This window comes from Xyrauchen texanus, chromosome 6, assembly GCF_025860055.1.
Source record: "Xyrauchen texanus isolate HMW12.3.18 chromosome 6, RBS_HiC_50CHRs, whole genome shotgun sequence".
Taxonomy (NCBI): domain Eukaryota; kingdom Metazoa; phylum Chordata; class Actinopteri; order Cypriniformes; family Catostomidae; genus Xyrauchen; species Xyrauchen texanus.
In genome coordinates, this window is record NC_068281.1 from 49,624,190 (window position 1) to 49,648,351 (window position 24,162).

Sequence of the window (24,162 nt, forward strand, 5' to 3'; positions counted from 1 at the left end):
AAACTACTTCACTTACTTTTTGAAACCAGATGATTTTTGCATCATACTACATTATTACTGTGGAACAGTCAAGATTATTATTATTATATAGTACTGAATTATTATTAGGATAAGATTTGTTAAAGATAAATTATTATATTTCTGTCCTATTTACTCTAAACTGGGGTTTTTATTTTGAAAATGTATGTGCAGTAGTCTTTATTTCACCTTCACCAGGAGCTTTTATTATGAGTGTAATGTTTGTTTGTCAGTTATGAGTTTCGCTTCTTGTGAACCTCTGTCAAACTCTCCTTTGCTGTTCCGCGTATGTACATTTGAATAATAACTTTATAGCAGTTACTAATGTTTGGAATTGCTCGAATGTTTGAACCTGCAGTACTTCACAATACATGTGAACTGCGCTACATATGAGCCCCGCGCGTGCACACAGATCAGTGTGTCACTGGTTCATTCTGAAGCGCACAGACCATGATTATCTGTCTTTAATCACAGATTTTGGTTAAATAATCACATATGATCATATCTCCACTGATGTTATTTTGATTAATTATACAGCCCTGAAGGATCGTTAAATTAGTCTACTGATGCACTCTATGAAACTTAATGGCCAAATAAAAGGCAAATCATCACGATAATCACGATATTGTTGAATTTTATATCATCAGCAAAATCATCAGGATTATATTGTGGGTATTCGATGTGTCACCCAGCCCTAGTTTGTTGTATTGCCACTTTTCATTGCCACTGTTTTTAAACAAATTGTATATACTGGCTCATATGCGTTTTTGGGCTCTCCTCGTTTGGCTTAAAGCCTAAATATTCCCACACTGGACCTGTGGAATGCGGATTTGAAACCAATTCCATTTGGACTTATTCTTGCAAACTTTCTGGCTGGAATTATGAGGTCGTCGGGCCATTTTCTTCTCTTGCTGTCCGCTCTGTGTGTGTGTGTGTGTGTGGAGGAGCTGCCGGAGCCCCACATCCGACACAGACAGCGGACGAGAGGACAGAAGCAGAGCGACTGGCTAAAATGTTGGTGACAAACCAACAGACACGCATGTAAACACAATGGGCAATATCGAGGTCAGCAAAAATTATCAAGGTCATGTCCACATATCGTAATATAAGTCGATAACGTTATTATAGTGACAGGTCTAATCTTTCACACCACTTTAAAGCTGGCTCGGGTAATTTACTGCTGAAAAAAATACTGCACATCAATAGGAAAGTACAGACCAATCTCTCTTCTAACATTTCTGCCAAAACCTACAAGTGAAATGTTTTTAATCAATATTTCTTTCTTTCACAAAATGGGCCTCACGGGAACTGCATGTCGCTAGATCGAGTCCTACCTCAAGGGTAGATCCTTTCCAGGAGGCTTCCAGCCTCAACCAGATCTGATTAACCCCTTAAACTTCGCAACATACAGAATTTTATAATATAAATAAAAAATGATGGCCATCTTTTGCTCTTACTACAGTATATTGACAACCCATATTCTGATTTCCTTAGAGAAATTACAGATTACAGTCAGATCTATTAGTTACTGTAGATAGAGATTTAATTGTTGGTGCCTTCAACATTCACAAACTGTAGATAAATGGAAATGATACACTGGGATTAGCATTTATGGATTTTCTCAACTCTGTTGATAGGATCAACTCAAAATATGATAAGACCAACTCATCGCCATAATCATATGCTAGACTTAATTCTGTCATATGGAGTCGATGTTGATAATATAGCAATTCTGCTGCAGAGCCATGACATCTCAGATCATTTTCTTGTCTCTTGTATGATGCACTTAGCTACGGTCACTCAGTCTTCATTGCGTTATCGATCAGGTAGAACTATTCTTTCAACCAATCAAATTAGCTTCCATATCTGTCTCGAATACTCAGTATGTAAAACAGTTCAGATAAACCTGATGTATTCATAGAAAATATGGATACAGTCTTCTCTCCTGCCTTTGATTAAAGAAATTTAAAGAGAAAATCCCATGCACCATGATACAATTATTATACTCTTGCTCTTAAGAGAGCAGCTTGGAAAATGGAACGGAAGGGTAAGGGTTCAAAATTAAAGATATTTTGCGGTGCATGGAAGGACAGTATCCTAGCTCCAGACAGGCTCTAAAAGCTGCCAGTTCTGCAACTCATAGAAAATAACCACAACAATCCTATGTGTTTATCATTACAGTGGCTATATTGACAAGCAACAAAGAAACATTTTTTTTTTTTTAATTATGCAGCCGTCTCACACAGCACCTTAGAAGACAGTGTCTTATATTCACTACAAGCAACTTCAGTCCTTCTCTGTTATAGGTAAAGAAGTTAACAAAACTTATTAGAACATAAAAAGCTATAGCATGTACAGTATGTTCGACCCCATATCTACTAAGCTCCTGAAAGAGGTGTTTCCTGTAATCTTAGCCCCTTTTCTTAATATTATTAACTCCTCGATATCCTTAGGGCATTGTACCAAGAAACTTTAAGTGAGCAGTTATCAAACCCCTTTTCAAGAAACCACAGTTTGATCCTGGAGAGTTGCTAATTAAAGATCTCTGTTGATCTTTTTGTTGAAAATACTAGAAAAGGTAGTGCCTTCCCAACAATTTTCATTTTTATCATATCAAATGGTATCTGAAAATACAGAGACTACCACTTATCAGTTACAAATTACTTTCTCTCATCATCTGATCGTGGCTGCATTTAGATCTTAGTGCTGCTTTTGACACCATAGATCACAACATTGTGTTTGATAGGCATTTGTGGACAGGCATTAGCTTGGTTAAGGCCCTATTTATCCGACCGCTTCCACTTTGCTTGTGTAAATGAGGAAATCTCAGATCAAGCAAAATGTAAGTATGGAGTGCCACAGTAATCAGTTTTAGGGTCTCTAATTTTCTCTTTAAATACAGTATGCTTCCTCTGGGAGACATTATCAGAAACCATGGAATTAATTTTCACTGTTAGTGCGATAATACTCAAATGTATATTTCCATGAAACCTGATCAAATTTCCCAATTCTCCAAGTTAGCAGAGTGTATCAATGATGTGAAATATTGGATGACTAGAAATTTCCTTCAGCACAATTCTGACCAATTGAGAGCAGTTAAAATATAATTTGACTCTAAATGTGGTGTTATATTTGATAGCAATCTGTCCTTTAAAAATCAGATTTCCAATGTTTGTAGAACAGCATCCGTCCACCTCAGAAATATTGCTAAGTTATGACACATGCTCTTTGTTTCTGATGCCAAAAATGTATTAATGCGTTCATGACAAACTGCAGGCATCACTTAAGTCTATGATGACGGACTTCACAGAGGATAACTGCTGCAAACACCAACCGTAAAACATGGGATACTTCACATGCCACTGCCTGACCTTTAGACATAGAATGGTCGTCACCGGAAATAAACTAAAGATACTATACATCCAGGGGATAACATATCACATTCCACCACAATATACAAATCTGAAATGCACTAATGGTGTGCACTAATGCACATGAGATGCCACCAGAATTCGGAATTCCAAAGTAGAATCTAGTGTGGAAATCTTCAACTACGATTTAGTGATAACGCAAGGACAGGTGTTAATTTTACTCTTTTGATCATCTTAAACCAGTAGCACAATGATAGCATTGCAGCATTGTTTATCAAGTGGGTTGCTATGAGACGTCTCTGGTGTCAGTTGGAACAGCTGCTAAGCTAACAGGAGTGTTGCAGTTTTGTTTCCTTTAACAGCATCTTCCGAGCATCTGGCAATGGAATGCCTTTATGGTCTGAGATTGGATACTGGAGAAGGAATATCCCACATCCGACTTTGAATGGAACGCATTCATATTTTGTGATCCCACGCACCTTTGCCACAGTTTTATTGAATATCTTGGCCTCGGAGTGGACTAGATGCTTAATATAGGCGTTGTAAGTAAGCGGAGATCCTCCAGATATATAATATTCTATCATCCATTGTTGAGAACATCTTTTGCAGATGATTTGCTTATCATGATTTTTCTACTGGTCTGCATATTTTGTTATGGACATCTGTGACATAGACTACTGTATTTACCAATCAAGCTCACATTCATGTAGAAAATGTCTAATTTTGAAGAAAAAAAGCCTATAGTAAAACCTGAAATAAGAGTTTGCCCCTTCTTGGAGTTTACAGAAGCTGTGATCGAAGCAGATAACATGTTAATGTTATTTACGATTAATAATCGTAAATAAAAGGCATTTCCTTTTCTCTATTTCTTCCAATCTTCAATTACCCGTTAGCTTTGTGCTATTCTGGTTACCTATTAGAATTCGGTTTTGCTGCACTATTAATGTTGTATGCTACTTTGTAATAAATGAAATGTTATGCCTTATGTTTCTCCTCATTTATAAATAGTTTTTGATAAAGGAATATGCTAAATTAATAAATGTAAGTGTAAATTGCAGAGTCTACTCCACACTGCTGTTACTAGAAAGCATTTCCAGAGAATGTTCTCCTGCAAGACTTTCTGAAGCTGGAAAAAAACATGTTAGTGTAATCCCTGGATTAAAGGATTTCATAGGCACATGGGAATGCAAGTAATTGTGCCTAGATTACACTTAGATCAGATACATGTAAGTGTTTGCAGTATTTGAAAGGATTGCAAATTAAAGAGAATGAAAATACTTTGTGGCATATAACCTTCACTATAAAAACTGTCTAGGTTACTAGTGTAACCCCCGTTCCCTGATGGAGGGAACGAGACGTTGTGTCGATTGTAGTGACACAAGGGGCTTCTTTTGGGAGCCTCAGATACCTCTAAATATGAAAAAGGCCAATGCCAAATTGGCGAACATGGGCTTTCAGGCCCCATTTAGAAGAGGCGCGGTGGTTGATCCTACCTAGCGAGGTAGGAGTTGCTACAAACACATTGACCGGGGGGGAAGAGGGGACTGCCCAAGGGAGACAAGGGTCCGGCGGCAGGGGGACCGCGGAAAATACGTACAGGGATATTAATCCTTGATGGCCAAACCCTGTGGAGCACCTATTCCAGTAGGGGAGGCATCCAGGGACTCCAGGGACTTTAGAGGTCTCACCTGGGAGAAAAAGCGCATGTTTTCGCTTTAGTAGAGGGGAAAGGCGCAAGTGCAAGTGGTACACCTGTTCAGGAGATTGTAGAATCTCACAAAGGTGTTGGGTGAGAGGCTTCATGACACCAACGGAGACATCAGACTGGCCGTGAGGCAAGCCAATCTCACGTAGAGCCGGAAGAAATCAAGTGTGCTGGGGCGGGTTGTTTGTGGGGATTTATCCTGTGAAACTGCGGCCACTGAACTCCCCAAATTGCCTCCGTCGCCAGCCAATGCCAGCAACGCAGGGGGCAGCTGGAGTGGCGTTTCCTTTGAAAAAGGAAAGCTGCGACCGCAACGATGCAATGGTCAGGTTCTCTCAATCGCGACCCAGACACACAAGGTACCGCCAATTGCCATCAGAAGAGGAGAGATATCTGCCGCATCCAGGAACAACGCAAAGGCGGAAGAGCATCTTGATAAAGGACGAGTCTTTAAAAAGACGTTCGACGCCAATGCGTTAACTCTTTTATTTTTGAAAATAATACTCTTTTAGAGGAGTTTTGCTCTTTTAGAAGAAACTGTCGAAGCATCTGGGGGCGCGGACTGTACTGGTGTGCAGAGGAGGGAGAAAGCTGCTGGCAATGCACCGTAGATCCAACAGGAAAGCTCTCTTTTTAGAGGTGAGTGGAACAGAGTGAGGTTTCAGCTTGCTGAACACATACAACAGCTTGATTCCGAAGAAAGAATCTGACTGAACAGATGCAAGATCCCCGCCTTTTATACCCATATGTCTGGGGACGGGACAGGCAAATTCTGTTCGGCAATTTGGCATTGGCCTTTTTCATATTCAGAGGATTCCGAGGCTCCCGAAAGAAGCCCCTTATGTCACTAAAATCAACACAATGTCGACTATCTTTACATAAACCTAATTAACATCACACAGCTAATGATGACAGCGATTTAACCAGTGTGTGCTAGAAAGAGCAAAACACAGTATACTGTATAGACAGACACATGGCCAACTGCTTTCTAATTTCACATATACCACATTTTAATGAATGTATAACTTGGATAACTGTGCCACCTGTCCTCCTGTTGCTTTTTGCAGGGGTGTGAAGTTACTGTAGCAACAGAAATAGACCAATCATAAGAGAGTTTGAGGTGTGACTCACCGTGGCCAACTCATCAAACTTGCCAAAGAGCTCATTGAGCAGTTTGACCAACTCCTGTGCCGTGCACTGTGATGCCAGACTCGTGAAGCCCACTATATCAGCAAACAGGATGCTAGAAAAGAGAGGAAGGGGGCATATTTTATCATTACAGTATCTAAATATGTAATATTATTATTCACACTTTCCATGTATAGGATAAAAAAGGGCATAAAACAGTAAGTCAGAGATTTGATCTTTTTCAACAAATCGAGAGTGAAAGGAGACGATTAACCTTTAGAAAAACAATTTCATCCTACACAAACTTAAATATTATTAAGTAACAGGGTGGCAGATTTAACCCAATTTAAGCAATCACTTAGTAGGGGATAGCTAGTTTGGGACAGAATGTATTTAGTTATTGATGAGCATATGTTGTTTCCCATAAGTTCAACATTTGTAACGGGGTTTAATTTTTTAGCTTGACAAATACTGTCCATCCTAATATTTCTGTAAAAATGTAACTTCCTGGGTGACACAATTTTATGGACTGTTCAATTCCATCCAGATGTCATCAAATTATTGAATATAAGGTGGCAGGAAATTTGAGCTACGGTGTTTACACTTAATGCACAGAGGGGTTATAGCTAGAGATGCACCGATCGACCGGCCAGGGACCGGAATGATCCGATTTTCCGCATGCTCGGCCCGGACCGGTGATCGGCCGGTCCGCCTCACGTCTTACCGATTCCAAGTCCGTTTTGTTGCCAGCGGCGCAGGCAAAAACGTCACAGCCGCATGTAAACATGTCATTGGCGTGGGAGATCTTCACTGTGAGTGAAGAATTCATAAAGTTCGAAATGTATAATAATTGTTAGGCCAAAGTAAACCGTGGGGGAACCACCACAATAACTTTCGGATCAACAAACCTAATTAGACATTTTAAAACACCATCACCCAGCTGAAAATGCCCATTTTAAAAAAGAAGCTAAAAAGTGAAAGCGGCTAAAGCTAGCCAGAGCTCAGAGCCAGCCACAAGTCAGCAGCCTCTCCTATCATTCCTTGGTATGAGCAACGAAAATACCAAAGCAATTACGAGGAAAATTATGGAATTCATGACCCTGGATGACCAGCCGTTCTCCATAGTTGAGGACAGAGGGATCAGAAATCTGATACATTTCCTCGATACAGAGTAGGAGGTACTTTCCGACGTTGCGTTGCCCGAGTTGTTTAATCTCGTGTCATGTCACACATGCAGCCTGTTATCGGTCAACATTTGGGTACACAAATCCGGGAGAGGGGAAGGGGGGTGCTGGATGGCAGAGGCAGGCTAAATACATACAAATTGTGCCGTTGTGATTTAATGTAATTTTTCCCACCGTGTCCGATATTAAAATCAGTGCGACACACATTGCAAAAGGCGTGGACATTGTCGATATGGCTTCGGGATATGAAATTCAATTCTTCCATCCAGCTGTTGTTAAATGTACATGTATATTTAGTTTTTTTCGCCAGAGCACCAGCTGAGTCTTCCACTCCCATCTACCAGTAATGCTTGATTTAACATCCCGCGTCTACTGCCTGCGGAGATATCAACAGCGCAAATGGGTTGTAGGTTGCCAGACTGAGGTCATAAATGATTTGTATGATGTGTCGATTATGTGAGTAGGATGCGTTTCATTCAAGATCTGGCAACTGGACCACCTTAGAATAATATATTGATTTGATTATTCATATAACGTGGTTTGGGCCATACAAATTACGGGAGTTTTTTTGGGAGAAATAACAAAACGGGAGACTCCCGGGAAAACGGGAGTGTTGACAGGTATGCAAGCCGTTCCCGAAGCAGTGCTCAGTTTTACAACTGATATTTGTACATATAACGTAAGTTGAGCGTATTGGACACTTCAGTTTTTCAGATCTTTGGAATCGTTTTGTTAGACGAGTAATAAAGAGAAAAAGGTCCATTTATAAAAACAGTGGAAAATGACATCTGTTATATAAAGCAACTCATTTGCAGTTAATTGTTATTTCTACCTCTTTCCAGTCACAGAGCACTTTATTTTGAGAGTTGTTTAAGTGAGAGAAGATCCTGTAACTTAGTGCAGTTTGGGGGAAATTGTAATGTTTAATCATTTATTTTATTTTGAAAATAAATTTTAGCATTGAAGAAAGGTAGATTTTGGTTGTATATGTGGTCAATATTAGTTCTTAGAAAGAAAATCGGAATCGGTAAAATCGGCATCGGCAGGTCACACTTGCAAAAAATCGGAAATCGAAATCGGCCAAGAAAATTGCAATCGGTGCATCTCTAGTTATAGCTTGTATCTGTCCATCTGCATCTTTAATTTAAATTACACAACAGAGAATTAAAATGGGGCTAATGCCAAACATTGAGCAAAAACAGGTGAGATTTGCTTGATGGGTTATTCCTGATATGCAGAACATTTTCATGCCCTCATCATATATGTCTTAATAATATATTAGATAAAATATTAAACTCCCAATTTTGGCTAGATGAAAATCATTTCTTTTATAATAATCTAACATTTAAGTGATCACAGGAGTGAAAGTTAATTAATTTCGCTACTTTAGTTTAAGTGGATGTTGTAACTTTTGCCACTCATGTCTAAAATAGCCTCACGATTCGATTAAGATTCAAAGGATAATGTTTTGATTATAAAAAGATTCTCGGTGCATCACGATGCATCTTGTCCTTCAATATCTTTCTTCTTTTTTTCAGTTTCTTCAAAATAGAATTTTTTACTCTCCATTTTTCACTTTCAGCCTTTTATTTAACAGCCGTTTTAAAAATTAGAACTAGTCACATTACATAAACTGGCCTTTTACATTCAGTATGAGCTGTGAACAAAACATGGAACATCCACAATCCAAGATTAAATAAATTGTTTTCTTTTATCTTTATATCCTTATAAAAGATTGGTTCTCCATTAAAACACACCGTATATTATTACTTCAACTGATTATATGATTATTTTTATTTTTGTTTAAGCATTGTAAATCATTTAAATAGTATTTAATTATTATTTTAAATACCATGCAATTCATTTTCATTTTTAAGCACAAATGGAAGTTGCTGGTCCAGGATGAGAGATACTGTATATCTGCTTCTATGAGAGTGCAACTGTCAGCTTCTCCTCTCCTCACCAGCACAGGTGATAGTAAAGCGGTTTAAATGGTGGAGTTGTTGCTTCAGAAATTTATCAAGTATCCTGTATGCACGGTTTGCTCTGCTTGTAGAAGATAAAACCTTTATCATCAGGTTTGCGTACTGTCCTGTCAAACCAATGACCGGCAATGACAAAAGCCAATTGTGGCAGGGCCGGGACATGATTCTACACACCCGGTCCCTTATCAGGCTAATTAAGCCTCCAAAAGGGATAAAGGCCGAATGCGGAGGATGGTGTGGGAGAGAGAGATCGTTTACGGACATGTGTGTATGTTTGTCTTTTGTTTAAGTTAATCATTAAAATATTATTTATGTCGTCAAGCCGGTTCTCGCCTCCTCCTTTCCATTGAACTGCTTTACACCAATGAAATGGAGAGCGCACAAGAGTAGAGAAAGGCATCAGATAATTAAATTAAACATCACCAACATCTCCCAAACCGCTGCCTCGTCATTATTTTCTTCTGTGTTTTCGCCCGTTGTGTGCAAATCAGTGCAATTATGGGTGTGAGCTCGTCTTTCTTGTTGTTTGTTGGCTTCTTAGCAACTCTCCCGTTGCTATGTTCGTGTGTTTGTGAATGAATTTCAGGATCGTAGTTTCACAAACGGGCACAGATGGTCATGTGTTTGTGCACTTGACTTTGGTGTATTCACTTAACTCATATCTTTGATTCCACATGTCTTTGGTGTGCACCACTGCTCTGCTGTGATTTAAACTGAACTCAGAATCGATTCTGTTTCTTTTGAGAATCGATTCAGAATCATTTGAGTATGAATCGTGATGCGTCGCTGAAACAATTTTTTCAACAGCTCTAGTGATTTAAAGAAAAAAAAAATCCCAGGTGTTTCTATATGCTTTCCTTTGTCTAATCAAAATAGTACTTTTCATTCTCAGAAATATAATTTTTATCTGTAGTCAATTTTCAAATTTTGTTGTTTTTTCCACCAATGTCCTCAACATCACTTTCCATCCTATTAGTCTTTTGTAATGTATTTTATAATAATTTGTAATAGTTTGTAAGTAATTTGAGTAACACTTTGCAATAACTTTCAGATCAGCTTGATGCCATGTCAGTTCTTCAGTAAAAGAAGTAGTTCATTGGTCACTTGAAGAGAACACAAGAGCCCGCCCTGGTGACAGAGCGTCTTTTTCTGTCATGTTGGATAATTTTTTTCCAGTGGCTGGACCATTAACTCAGCAGGGAGTCCCAATGGTCCCACTGGCAGACACTAATGCGCGCTTCGTCTCCCTCTGCCTGACCACCGATTACAGTTGAAGTCAGATGTTTACATACACAGGTTGAAGTCATTAAATCTACCCAAAATGTTTGACCCAAGTTAAACAATATACAGGCAATGCTGCCAAATAGTAACAAAGTGCAAGTAAACTTCTGAACCACTGGGAAAGTGATGAAAGAAATAAAAGCTGAAATAAATCATTCTTTCTAAAAAAAAAATCTGCTACTGCGGTGCCAGCTAAAGACATCAAATCTGAATCTGCATTGTTTCTTCAGATGAAAAAGCTGAAACTCCAGTCTTGCTGGTTCTTATGAATCCATCAAGGACACTCTGTTAAATAAAATTGAAACCAATAAAACATCCCCCTGTTTCGTCCACTGTCAATAACTGATGATGATATACTGTATGTACAAACACCAGCAGTCCAGAAACACATCAACACTGATGTACAGATACATCTGGACTGTGACATGACATTTCTCATACACAACCACGCAAACACTGAGAAAGAGGAGTTTGAGCATCCCGTGGCTTATGTGTGTGTATGTGTGTGTGTGTATGCTGTAGAACACTGTGGAGAGATCTGCTAAAATGCCATTTTGTCATATCGCAGATGTCAGCATAAGACGGGTGTGATAAATTCAGTTTGCTGTGAATATTTTAAAGCAAGTCCATCTGTGACATGAAAACAAGGGGAGAGACCATTTCACTAAACACCAGAGATTCTCAAGCACATATCCAATGTAGAGAATATTGGGTGATACATCAATTCAGGCCTTTTAGGGAAGAGTGACAGGAAAACTATATATTGTTCTCACAAAGTTGTACACTTCATCAAACATTTCATTAAGATTTGATCACATTAAACCATACAACCATGATCAGCCTCATCATATGAATACTACTTGACTGTGGCATGGCAAAATGTTTGCAAAATGTCATTAGGTGGTTTATTACAGTTCTGAGGTTAAGGTTAATGCTCAACAATTTTAAATCAACAAATCAACCTCCCTATCCCAAATATGAACCTACCGATAGCATCATACAAAGCAAATGAACGAAAGCGCAATTTCTGAAGCAAGCATACTATTTTGTGGCACTTTCGGTTCACGTGTCGACACGCTTGCTCTTTAGGACACGCACACGGTCCTTTGCATCACAAGTGCAATGCTTGATCAGTTGAGCTAACACGCTGATAAGTTGATTGCACTTGAACAAGTCTGTATATGTAGTTGGCGAAGTAATGCAAATGTTAAAATGTATCACCTTTTGTGTGTTATAAATTATGTGCTATGGTAATCAGTGTTGGTATAATCTGATTACAATGTAACCAATTCATTTTAAGTAAAAAGTAGTGTAAATGCCTGTTCACATTGTTCGTTCCATACAAGCTTTTGAATGTCAACAATCCATTCCTATGGCGCTATTCACATCGGGTCCGACAAATCATCTGGCAACAATCTGAAAGTTTTTTTTTTTTTTTTTTACAGAAACTGGTCAGATTTTTAATGCAACGTCTCGGTTACTGTTGTAAACTCTGTTCCCTGATGGAGCGAACTAAACTTTGTGTCGAATAGTGACACTAGAGGTCCCTCTTGGGAATCCGATCCACCTTCTGTTCTTTGAGAAAAGGCCAATAAGAAATTGGCGAGTTGAATTTGCATGCCACTCCCCCGACATACTGGTATACTGCCCTACAAAGGCAAAACGCCGTAACATCATGTTTGGTCAAAAATGAGTTAATGTCATTTTTGGGGTATTCAAGACCTCCTTTATCATGTGAATAAATATCGTGAGTCAATTTGATTGTTTTAACGAGAAATTAAAGGGCTATGACAACCGTAACATCCAAAACCATACGAGAAACCACAGCAGAACGCCGTAACAGTTGTTACGGCTCTTAGCCTTTGTTCCGGCACGCTTAAACTGAGTTAAGGTGTTCTGACTTTGTTTCGCCTGGCATCAAGAGAGATGTTACGGTGCCGCTGTGATGTTACTGTACTCTGGCTTTGTCATACTGTTAAAGATTACCGCTCTTTTATTGTCACCAAACCGCGTAACACACACGACACATCTTTGAACTAAAGTGTAGAATGCCGACTGCTTGTTTGTATTATTACTCTGTGACAGCGATGTGATAGGGCGATGGTTCAGATCTGTCAATGTCAGTGACAGCCCGGAGCTTGCTAAATTTAATCTGTCGCGTAAATTAGCGCTAACGTTGACGCTGACCCTCGCCTCACATCAGATGCTGAAAACCAAATATTAAATACAGAGGCATCCTACCTTTCCATGCAATCCGATATAATCCATAGAAGATATAATCCATAGCAATGCACGTCATCTGCTGTTTCCACAACAATCCATACATGTTTGAGCCATATTTCCTTCTTGCAGGTGTTCACGTCAGATTTTACAGCTGGTTATCGCTAACGTCCGTACAAAGTAGGCTAACCTAAATAGTAAAAGTAATTCCAACTTTTTTTCCGTATACTCTGTCTATATTATCTCAGAATTAAAAAGTAGTAATCCAAGTCGAGTTCGCTGACTGAGCATCTTGAGCAGTTTGGTGGCCCTTAACCCTTTAACTGTCACCCCTCCCTCTTTTTTCGCATAGACATGAAAATCACTATCCAAACTTAAATGGTTGTATTTCAAGAATGCTTTGTCATATATACCTATGGACAAGTTGTGTTCGAAATTTTAGGTTGATATCTCAAAAAATTAGCTTTCAGTAAGATTTTATTTGGGCGCAGTAAAAAACTTGGAATGAGCAGTCTCTAATCTCTAATGTATTGGTCCAATGTTTAATTAATTATTACTCTATATCTTGCATTTAAATACATATACCTTTGTATTCAATTATAATTAAATTATCTTTATTGTGAAAATATTTATTGTATTTATTCATACTGTACATACTGTACTGCAAAGTAACTTATCTGTTATACTGTTTAACTGTGTTAGTGTTGCCGCACTATCCTGATCATTATAGCACTAGTAGGAACAACCAAAGGTCTTCTATATAATTTAAAACAAATACCATGATGACTAGACCTTGGTTAGGTGTTCTTATAATGGATGTAAGTATGGTGAACAGCATGTAAATATTGATTATATGTCAGTTACGACCTTTTGCCTTTGCATGACTCCTGATTTTTGGCACATGATACAAAGGCAGAGTACAGTAACTGCCAAACAAGGGTCAAAGGTCAATTTTGAGCTCAAGATTTTTTGCATACAAACATTTCTTCAGTATAGCAACTAGTTGTGAAATTTTGGGAGTCCTACCTATAATACTTTTGTCTGGACAAAACAGAAACTTTAAAGTCATTTTTCTCAGTTTCACACTCTAGTGAGTTAAGGTCTTTTGCTTTTGCAGGGCAGTATAAAAGGGAGATCGGAATGCAGATTCAGTCATGTTTTGCACGGAGGAGCCGAGACCTGTGGCAAGAGGGACACAATGTCTCATTCCCTCCATCTGGGAACGGAGGTTATGACAGTAACCGAGACGTTCCCCTTATGTCACTCACTTCGAAGTTGTGTCGAATAGTGATACAAGGGGTCCCTGTATGAAACGGCACAAAGGCTGACCGGTCACATGAACTGCAGATGCACGTGTAGGCAATCTACTGCGCGTGTAAGAACAGATGCATTCGAGATGCACGGAGCTTCCTTAGATGCCCCAAATTGTTGGGTGCTTCTCCATAGCCTTGAGGTGGGGGGAGATGTGTCCAGTATGGGAGCAGGGAGCCGCGGCCTTTTCTGTCTTAGAATCGGCTGAGGCCCTAAATGCTCATAAAATATGCAGGGGAAAGCGTTCTTTTCCGTTCCCATTCTTTCTGGGGGAATAAACCAGCGGAGACCACACCCTGCCCTTCTTGGCCCTCCCATGCCCTCCCATGTGGGCCCATATGTCATATGGGCCCACATGGGAGAGGTGTGGTGGTAGGGAAGAAACATCGTGGGGGAGGAGTTTTCTGCAAGGACCGCAGCCGGGCAGAGGAGACTCTGCCAAGGGAGACACGGTTTACCAAAGGAGACAGTATTACGGAAAATACACACAGGAGGCCACTAGGGTAGCCGAGACCTGTGGAGCACTAACCCCAGTACAGGGCCTGTTAGCACACATACTGGGTCTGACTATGGATTCCTCCGCTGAATTCTTGAGTCAGAGGGCTAGGAGGAAGAGCATCCAGGGTTCACAAGTCGAGAGCACAAATGGGACAAAGAGCGCAAAGCTTCACATACCTTGGAGAGGAAAGGCGCTATGCACAAGCGATATACACCTGGCCAGCTGTCCTTGTAACGAAACTTACCTGCTCGAACACAGGATGAGACCGGCTCAACACGGAGATTGCAGAATCTTGTGAAGGTATTGGGTGTTGCCCAGCCCGCTGTCCTACAGATGTCTGCTAGAGAGGTACCATTGGCCAGTGCTCACAAGGATGCCACACTTTTCGTGGAGTGTGCTCTAACCCGCAAGGGGGCGGGCACGGACTGGACCTGGTATGCTAGCGCTATGGTGTCCATAATCCAGTGTGCAAGCCTCTGTTTGGAGACAGCGTTCCCTTTCCGCTGTCCGCCAAAGCAGAAAAAGAGCTGCTCAGAGTGTCTAAAGCTCTGCGAGTGGTCCAAATAGATGCGCAAATCACGCACCGGACACCGCAACGATAAGGCGAAGGTTCACCACCTGATCCCTAAAAGGGGTTGTGGGAACCTTGGGCACATAGCCCGGTCGGGGTCTCAGGATCATGTGAGAGTTACCTGGACCGAACTCTTCGCTGACAGAGAACGCTTGCAGGTCCCTGAAGCTCTTGATGGAAGTGAGCGTGGTCAGGAGGGCAGTCTTCAGAGAGACGACTTTCAGCTCGACTGACTCAAGGGGCTTTAAGGGAGCTTTCCGTAGGCCCGAGAGGACTACAGAGGGGTCCCAGGAGGGAAAGTGGCATGGTCTAGTGGGGGGGTCTACCCTCCTAGCGCCTCTCAGGAACTTACCTTGGATGTCGTTGTGATATGCTGTTATGGCAGCTATATAAACCTTGAGAGTGGAGGGAGACAGCTACCAGTCCAGTCTCCTTTGCAGTAAGGACAGTAATGACCCGTCTGCACAAATCTGGTGGTCTTCGCCACGGGAATAACACTACCTAGCAAAGATTAGGACCGATTAGGACCATCCAGGGACTAGACATGGAGATTCCAGAGGTCTGGGCGTGGGTGCACCATGCCTGAGAAAGAAGGTCCTTCCGAAGGGGAATTCACCAGGGAGGAGCTGTTGCGAGGAGTGTGAGGTCTGTGAACCAGGTCTGAGTGGTCCAAACCTGCTCCTTGTCTTCCCTGACTTTACACAGAAACTATGCAAGTAGGCTCACTGGGGGAATGCATACTTCTCAGTAAAAGGTGCACAATTTAAAAATTTGCATAAAAATGCTTGGACTGAAACCCAACAAGTGCTTAAAAACATAATAAAAGCCAGCAGCGTACAATTTCTGACCTTTTTAGCGCACATAAATCCTGCATACTTAAGGACCTGCAAGACGGCACATTGGCACTAATGAATATTAACAAAGACTTTCGAATAAACAGAGCGAGGACTGATTGAATTTGATGCGTCAGGGGCCAGGAGGTTGAACTTTTCACTGTAAGGAAGGCATTGGTTTCTTATTTAATCAGAAATGTAAGTCTATGTTGCTTTGTTAGTAATGTGATCAATATTGTAATGACAGGACAATTGCCAGATAATGCCCATACAAATTATGGTGCAAATGAACTGTCAATTTAAGAGGTTTAAATGCAAGTGAAGGCTGCCATAAAAATAATTTAAATAAAAAATAAAATATCAAAATTTAAAGTTAAATCAAAATGCTTCAATTAAGAAAGCATAATGTAAACAAATAACTGCTGGGTTTCAAATACGAGTAATAATAAAAATAAAATTGTCTTCTGCGTGCTATAAATCAGAATCCTGCAGGCGCATCTGCTAAGGGGATCCGAGACAAAAAAAGACCATAAAAGTTTAACCCATTATTTGTGTGTATTGTATCATTACAATACGTGCAAGTATGCTGAGCAGTTTAGTCAAATTCACCAACATGATGGTCGGTAACACATAACCAGAAGTGCATCCACCCAGAACAGTAGTCCCACCACAAAAAGAGGATTTCGACAACTTTACAGCTACAAAAAAAAAGCATTTTGTATTGAATAATTCATTCATTTCTGTTGTTCCACCCTCTGGTACACTTTCCCCATTGATTATAATGGGTGTAATTTACATTAGAAGCGTTGCTTGCATAAGGCTGTAAGGCACTACTTTGATTGAATCAATACAATCAATACAGATTTAAATATAATTGGTTATGATCCATGTTTTAAAATGCAGCTTTACTTGAATAATTGAGTGTTTCATGTTTTAAACCATGTTTTAACATAACTAGTTCATGCATGTAGTGGACAGTCACAGTAGTCTACATTCTCATTTAATCAGTCCAATGTTTTATGTTTAAATAACTGAAATTCTCATTGAAACTTCATACACTATCTGATGTCAGATTTCATTTCTACTTTACAATCTCAGGCAAATGATTCTCCAGGTCCTCCTCTTATTTCATTGAACTCTGAGGGCATCTTAATCTACTTTGAGAATGAAACGACGGCAGCATCAGTGCTTCACCTCCACCAGAACTCCACACTCCTGTAGTATTACTTATTATTAAATCTATCCGTTGTTTTGCCCGTGATAGAGCACTAGTGGAGCGCTCTTGGAGCGAGAAAAAACAATGATGCTCCAATTTCTTAAAAACCCGCTCCTCGCTCCAGGCAAAATCCTCTCCGCTCACATACTCTGGTTTTTAGCCTTCACGTGGTATGCAATATTTGAGCGCTACTCACTCATCTCAGATGTAGATGCTCAATAATTTGGTTCACTTATAATATGCATTTAGAATGACACTGGAGGTGCATTTTACCAGAATTTGAATAAGAAGGTAATTAAACTACTGTGTTCCCTACAAACAGACACACTTACAGGACATCCTAGAGAGTTCAGAATGTCAAAATAAAAGCATGAGGGTCTATTTCAGCCCCATTACATCAGCTATTACAATTATTCTGCAATGTCTCCTGGCAGCTTTTAATAAACTTTTAGAGCCATACAGTGGACATTTAACCTCGGAACTGCCATGATGAATGTCATGAACCATGTAATATAATTTAGCAAAAAGGGTTTTACAGTGCAGTGCATCAGGTGAAGGAAAGTGAATATTTTTTGACTGATGCAGCATGGCTGCACAGGGCATCAATGACATTTTGCAGGAGTTAGTTCATTAAATGCTTTTCACTGCATATGACAAGAAAGCATCTGAAGATAATTAATGTAACACACTAAAAAATATCTATTTAGCTGTGACTAATACATTTTAAGGATTATTTGCACACAAAAAAAAAATCACTTTGTTTCAGTACAGTACCTCTGAAGTCCACAGACTGAAAACAACTGATCTAATGTGACTTCTGTGAATCAGTCATTCTTGCTTGAGATAAACAGTGTCTTGAAAATGCTAGAATGCATATGTAACTTCACCCCCATTCAATGCATATGTGGGTAAAAAAAGACTGTTCAACTAAATGATAAAGAAGTCACTTTACATGATAGAAGACACCTTAATTGAGAAAAACCAGAAGTAGCAGATCAAAAGACCACTTAATATAAAAATTTCCTAAAAACTAGACACAAGGAAATTTTTGACTGACATATGCACAGCTTACACACAGCTGCTCAGAAGCTAAAAAGCATGAGCTGTCACCTGCAGTCTTACCTGACATTGTCATGTCGTTGGATGTAAATCTTGTGAAAGATCCGCTCTGGCGGTTTAAGAAAATCTTCCTTCATTTCCATTGCAACATTCCTCGGCAACAGACTCATCAAGAGACGTTCCTGTGTGTGTGGAAGATGGGTTTGCGTGTTGTATTTATTGAGTGTTGATGGGAAAGACATGAGAAGAGAGTGATAAAGGAGAGTGTTGGTTTTTATCTTTAAAGGAGAAGTATCATTTCTGTGCCACTAGAGCAGGGGTTGGCAACCTATGGGTCATGAGTCACAAGTGGCTCTTTGTTAAAAATCAAGTGGCTCGGCGGGTTTCTCACAATTCACTAACACATTATCGCTTAAAACATTCTAGGAGATACTTTTCCAACAGAAAGTGTGGGAGCGATTGCAAAGCTTGAAGTCAATGACACTGTTTTGGTTTCCTTTCTCCCAAATTTTACAGCCTACTTTTGGTGAACAAGGTTTGAAATAAACACCCGCCAAATGCAGATTTTTCATGCCGAGTATTTTGCTGATGTACCAGAGATAAATAACAAGAAATTAGACACAAAGATGTGCGTTTGACGAAACGTGATTTTACTTTGAAGAACAGACTAAATAAATGCTGCCGATGCGCATCTGATTTGATGTGCGCGCAGTGCAATGATAGCGCTTCTCCAACACATGCGCCCTCATAGAGTTCTGGGACTTGTTCCCAATAACTATTGATCTTAGCTGTTAAGAGCATTTACTACGAGCGATTTTATGAACATTCCTTATTTTTTATGTGCAACCAGGGTGTGATATAGCACCACGCAAAATGTGACGAAACTCAATCCAGTTCACAAGCTCCTCTCCAAATGCATTTCATGTACAAGTAATTTTGCTCATCTACCTGCAAAAGGTGTCTAGGAGTGACACATGACAAGATATGCTGACGTGCTTGAAGAAACACACTTTATTATATTTTTAAGAACAGACAAAAGAAAAGCAGTCACTGCTCATGTCTGATTCACTGTTCAGAGGCATGCAACGGGACCCTGTCTCGTGAAACAAGCGCATGTAAAGAGTTATCACTCCTTTTTCTCTGTTTCATTCAACTGAAATCTGTTTGCAAGAATAATGTAGTCTATGAGAATGCTGCAAATGGTCTCCAATCATCTTGTGAAGTACTGCGAGTTTAGTTCGCTTTTACACATTGTGAACGCAACTCTGCAGGTTCAGTAATACAGTATATACAGGTATCTTTGTATTAAATAATCAAAGACGAAAGTGATTAAATCATAAGGTAATACAAGACACGTTCACCTTGAACCTAAAATTGAGTTCTATTTTTTTTTAGGCAGCATAAATATGACTACAAACACATTCGATAAGAACACACATTTGGCAGTATTTTTTGGGAACACAATAATTTTTTAGGCTCATTTATTATGATGATTATTATAATTATCTTTACATTTATAATTGTCTTTAGTTCTTAAGTTGTATGCTAGTAATTTTCACCTGTTGCCGCATACTGATACTTGATGAATGGCAAATGGAGCCGTTGGAGACGGTAAATGTTTGTATTTGGGGAGATGGCTATATATAAGATTTATCACTTCGTTATTTGTATTGCTTTTTCATGTCGATTAAAGTGCAATTTGAATTTAGAAATGTCTTTTGTTCAAGTTTTTCGTGTTTCAATAAATTAATTTAATTTTTAAAGCAAAATCAATAAAGCAAAAATATTCACTGACCTTGGGGATTGACCATATAATCGGATATTGATATTTTAAATGCGATTATCATTCAAATGTTTTTTACATATCGCCCAGCCCAAAAGGGAAGTAACATTTTTCATGAAGTAAAATGAAGCAATTTTATGGAGACCCGCACAAACACGTGTACTCATTTCCATATTCCAACACGTTACCTATTAATATTTGCATATTTGTTTGTTTTTGAGTAGTCTATGGGCAATATAAACATTGTATTTTATTGAAAAACTTAGTAAAATAGTAAATTATTCGTTGTGGTAAGGCTCTTTCGAAAAAATACATCAACCAAAAATTTTAAAATTGGCTCCTTAGTGAAAAAAGGTTCCCGACCCCTGCACTAGAGTCACCAACAGAACTAAAAAATTATTCTCATTGTTCAAACAGGTTTCTCGAACACCCTCTATGTTGCCATTGGTTGGTTACAAACAGATAGCCCCACCCCAAACTCAAGAGCAGTGATTTCATAGTGCCACAGAAGTTTAAACTTTTCTGTGAAATCTACCTTTCAAATGGCTTACTAATAGTTGACTCTGGTATACAAGAAAGTACATTACATTTACATTTATGCATTTGGCAGAAACAACAGGAACCCAATATTTTAACATCCAAAAAATGAAACACTTCATCTTTAAAATGTATTTCTCAATTTTAATATTACAATATTTATAACAATACTCTTTATTAATTAATATTATTATTCTATGCAAATACATTTTGTTATTATTCTTTTTTTATAGACAGAATTTATTGATTAATGTTTTATAATAAGATATAATTAAAGGTTAGTGCCTGTTTCTCGTTCTCATCCTCCATACGCAGTCTCTCCTCAATGCAGTTTCTGGCCTGTAGAAAAGCTTTCCTCTGCGCTCGCTCCGTCAGGATCCGCACAAACAGACCCGACAGATTCATACCTGTGAAGAGCACTGTGTTCGCAACCAGCTGTCACACACACACACACACACACACACACACACACACACACACACACACACACACACACACACACACACACACACACACACACACATTTTAAATTAAATGAAAAGAGTAACATCACATAAAAAAGGAAACTAAGTATTAAACAGTATTTCATTATTATATTACATGTGAAAATTATGTAAGCCTACTTTTTATTTAAATTTCCACTTTACTGAGAGAAAGAATGACTGTGTGTGTGTGCTTAAAATATGTGGGTACATTTTAACACTGAAATAATTCATAAAAAATTTTCACTGACATTTTTCTAAATAGTTTTTTAAAATTATACTAAATACTGACTTCCTCGTTTTACATTCAACTGGCACTCTATTTTAAACAGCAGCACACATTCATGTCTGAGCCTGAATCTTTATTTCCTCGACCAAAGCAGTTGAAATCCGTGGTGTGGGAATACTATACAGTTTTTAAAGACCTACGAGGCACCATCAATGTTTCTCAGTTACCCAGTTCATAAGCTTTGTTTCAAGAAAGCGTCGTCTCAGGCAGAAAACACTTCAGACCTAAGCCACCATCTCCGTGAGCATCATCGAACAGAATTTATGGAGATGAATGTAAGTGAAAATACAGTAGGCCTCTATATGATAATAAATTCTAGACCTTCTTTTAAAAAACACCAGATACAATACAGTTTTTTATGATTTGTAATGAGACATATGTAGTTTTTTAGGTAGACCAATTACATTTTTGTGCTTTTTGACACTCACAAACGCAGCAAACGGATTTCCGCGCCTATATGCATTTTGTTTGTTTGTTTGTTTGGGCTAAATTTAATTTTATAAATCTTTAATAATAATAAAAAAATCATGATTGACAGCATGGCATACAATTAAATTGCATTAGGGAACGCCTTTAATGCTCATCTACATTTAGCTATTTAAGGGATAATATAAAATCAGTTGATTGTTATCCTAAAATAAACCCATAAAGGCTGATCAGGACCCGAAAAACCTATCTAGGTTTATTTTGAGATAATATCTGGCTGACTGTACATTTTGCTGCTTATTATATGGCAACTAAACAAAAATAAAAAGTTAAATAAATGGACATAAGATTGATTTGCTTTGAAATTATGTGAGCAGTAATAAATCGCTGAACAAATTAAATCCACCTCTGGTTTGTGTCGGAGTCCAGTTGATGGTTTAATGACCGTCTGACTGCTCGTTATGCATCTTATTACAAGACTACTTGCCAAATACATAAATAAAGGGATTTGAAACATTGATTTGACTTGAAATAGCACCATGTAATATAAAACACAATATTAAACTGCTAATATTAGCAGTGTCCTGTACCGTGATAATGTAATACCATTTTTGTGACTGGAATCATACCAAGAAAACCTCATACGGTTATAACAGACATGGCTACAGTCATAACAGACAGGAGCACATTCATAACAGCATAAGCTGGGTTTCCATCCATTTTATGCACATTTTGAAATTGCGCACAAGTCATGGTGACCCGAGTCATGGTCTGTTCTCACTGTTACCATCAGGCAGGCGGTATCGCAGCATCAGGACCCGCACCAGCCGACTACATGACAGCTTCTTTCCCCAAGCAGTCAGACTGTTGAACACTTGATCTATCAGGATCAATAATTAGCACTGCACTTTATTAATCTATAATCTCACACTGGACTGTCAACATATTCTCCTCAATTCAACTACTTATATATATTTCATATACTCCCACTTATTGTATATTGTGTATTCTATATTGTGTGTATTGTCTACTGTACATTGTATATAATTATTGTGTTGTGTAAGTATGTGTACATTTGATATGTAAATTGTGTTGTGTAAGTATGTTGTTTACTGTAATTGGTATATGTCTCGTCACTGTCATGACTGCTATGTTGCTCGGAACTGCACACAAGAATTTCACCTACTGTTGCACTTGTGTACATGGTAGTGTGACAATAAAGTGATTTGATTTGATTTGAAGTAATCCTGAATGAAAATGCTTGATATGCGAATAAACTTTCCACATTTGCATAACAATGTAATGAGCTAGGAGGAGGTGGATTTTCTCGGGTTTCACATTAGTTAGAATGTGCATTAAGATGATTATGTTTATTTGCAAAACAATGACATATTTTGACCAAACATGCATGTGTTATGAGTGTGAGATAGCTTGACGTGACTGGTCCACCGAAAGGTCCGACCTTGGCACATTTCCGACTGTGAACATAGAGTCCAACTTTCGGAAGTGTTTAACCCACAGCTGGTTGATAAAGTGAGTCTTCACAAACCACCAGAACGGTTTTAAGAGCAGGCACAATTAGGAATGCGGAGACTAGCGGCGTGTGGGCATCGCAACTATTTCAGCCCCATTACATCAGCTATTACACCTATTCTGCAATGTCTCATGGCAGCATTTAATCAAATGAGGTACAATTGCTCCAATCCTGCAAATAAAAGGGAGGTCATTCAGCTGCTCCATCATGACAAGGCAAGCTCCCTCAAGTTAATGCACATTACGAATGGAAAATGTACAATGATTCGTATTTTAAGTAAAACAATTTTTAAATGCACTTAAAAAAATATTGAAACATTTCGATGACAATGCAATCAGGCAAATTGCGGCTGAGTGTTGGCTCACTCAGCTGTGTTCTGGCAGCAGATCACCAAAAGTGAGCCAGCTCTGGCCCAGTAATGTTTGCCAGATTTGGCTAGGCTTTGGATGTGTGGATTTGGCCCAATTTGGGCTGAGACACAGCATATTTAGCCACATTCGGTCCAATTATGGACCATAAGTTCTGGCCTCATTTTGGGTGAGATATGGCCATACAGAGATGCTTTTTCAAGGTGGGTCACCTTTTAACAATGTGGCAAATTGGTCTGAAATGTAATATCTTTTAACAAAACACACACACACACACACACTTAACTAGGCTGAATTACTAAATTGCAAAATGTAAAAAAATACACTTTGGATGATTAGTCATAAAGCCATTTCCATATCAA

General features: G+C 39.0%; 1 protein-coding gene across 1 annotated transcript in view; it reads right to left on the minus strand.

Annotated features, from left to right (window-relative positions):
* LOC127644621 (adenylate cyclase type 1-like) overlaps window positions 1-24,162 on the minus strand; it is a 180,396-nt gene that overhangs the window by 131,968 nt on the left and 24,266 nt on the right. The window contains exons 3-5 of the mRNA XM_052127887.1: window positions 20,987-21,136; window positions 18,445-18,563; window positions 6,226-6,337 (exon numbers count right to left, since the gene is read on the minus strand). Coding sequence (XP_051983847.1) covers window positions 6,226-6,337; window positions 18,445-18,563; window positions 20,987-21,136 — 381 coding nt within the window. The remainder of the gene's footprint in view (window positions 1-6,225; window positions 6,338-18,444; window positions 18,564-20,986; window positions 21,137-24,162) is intronic.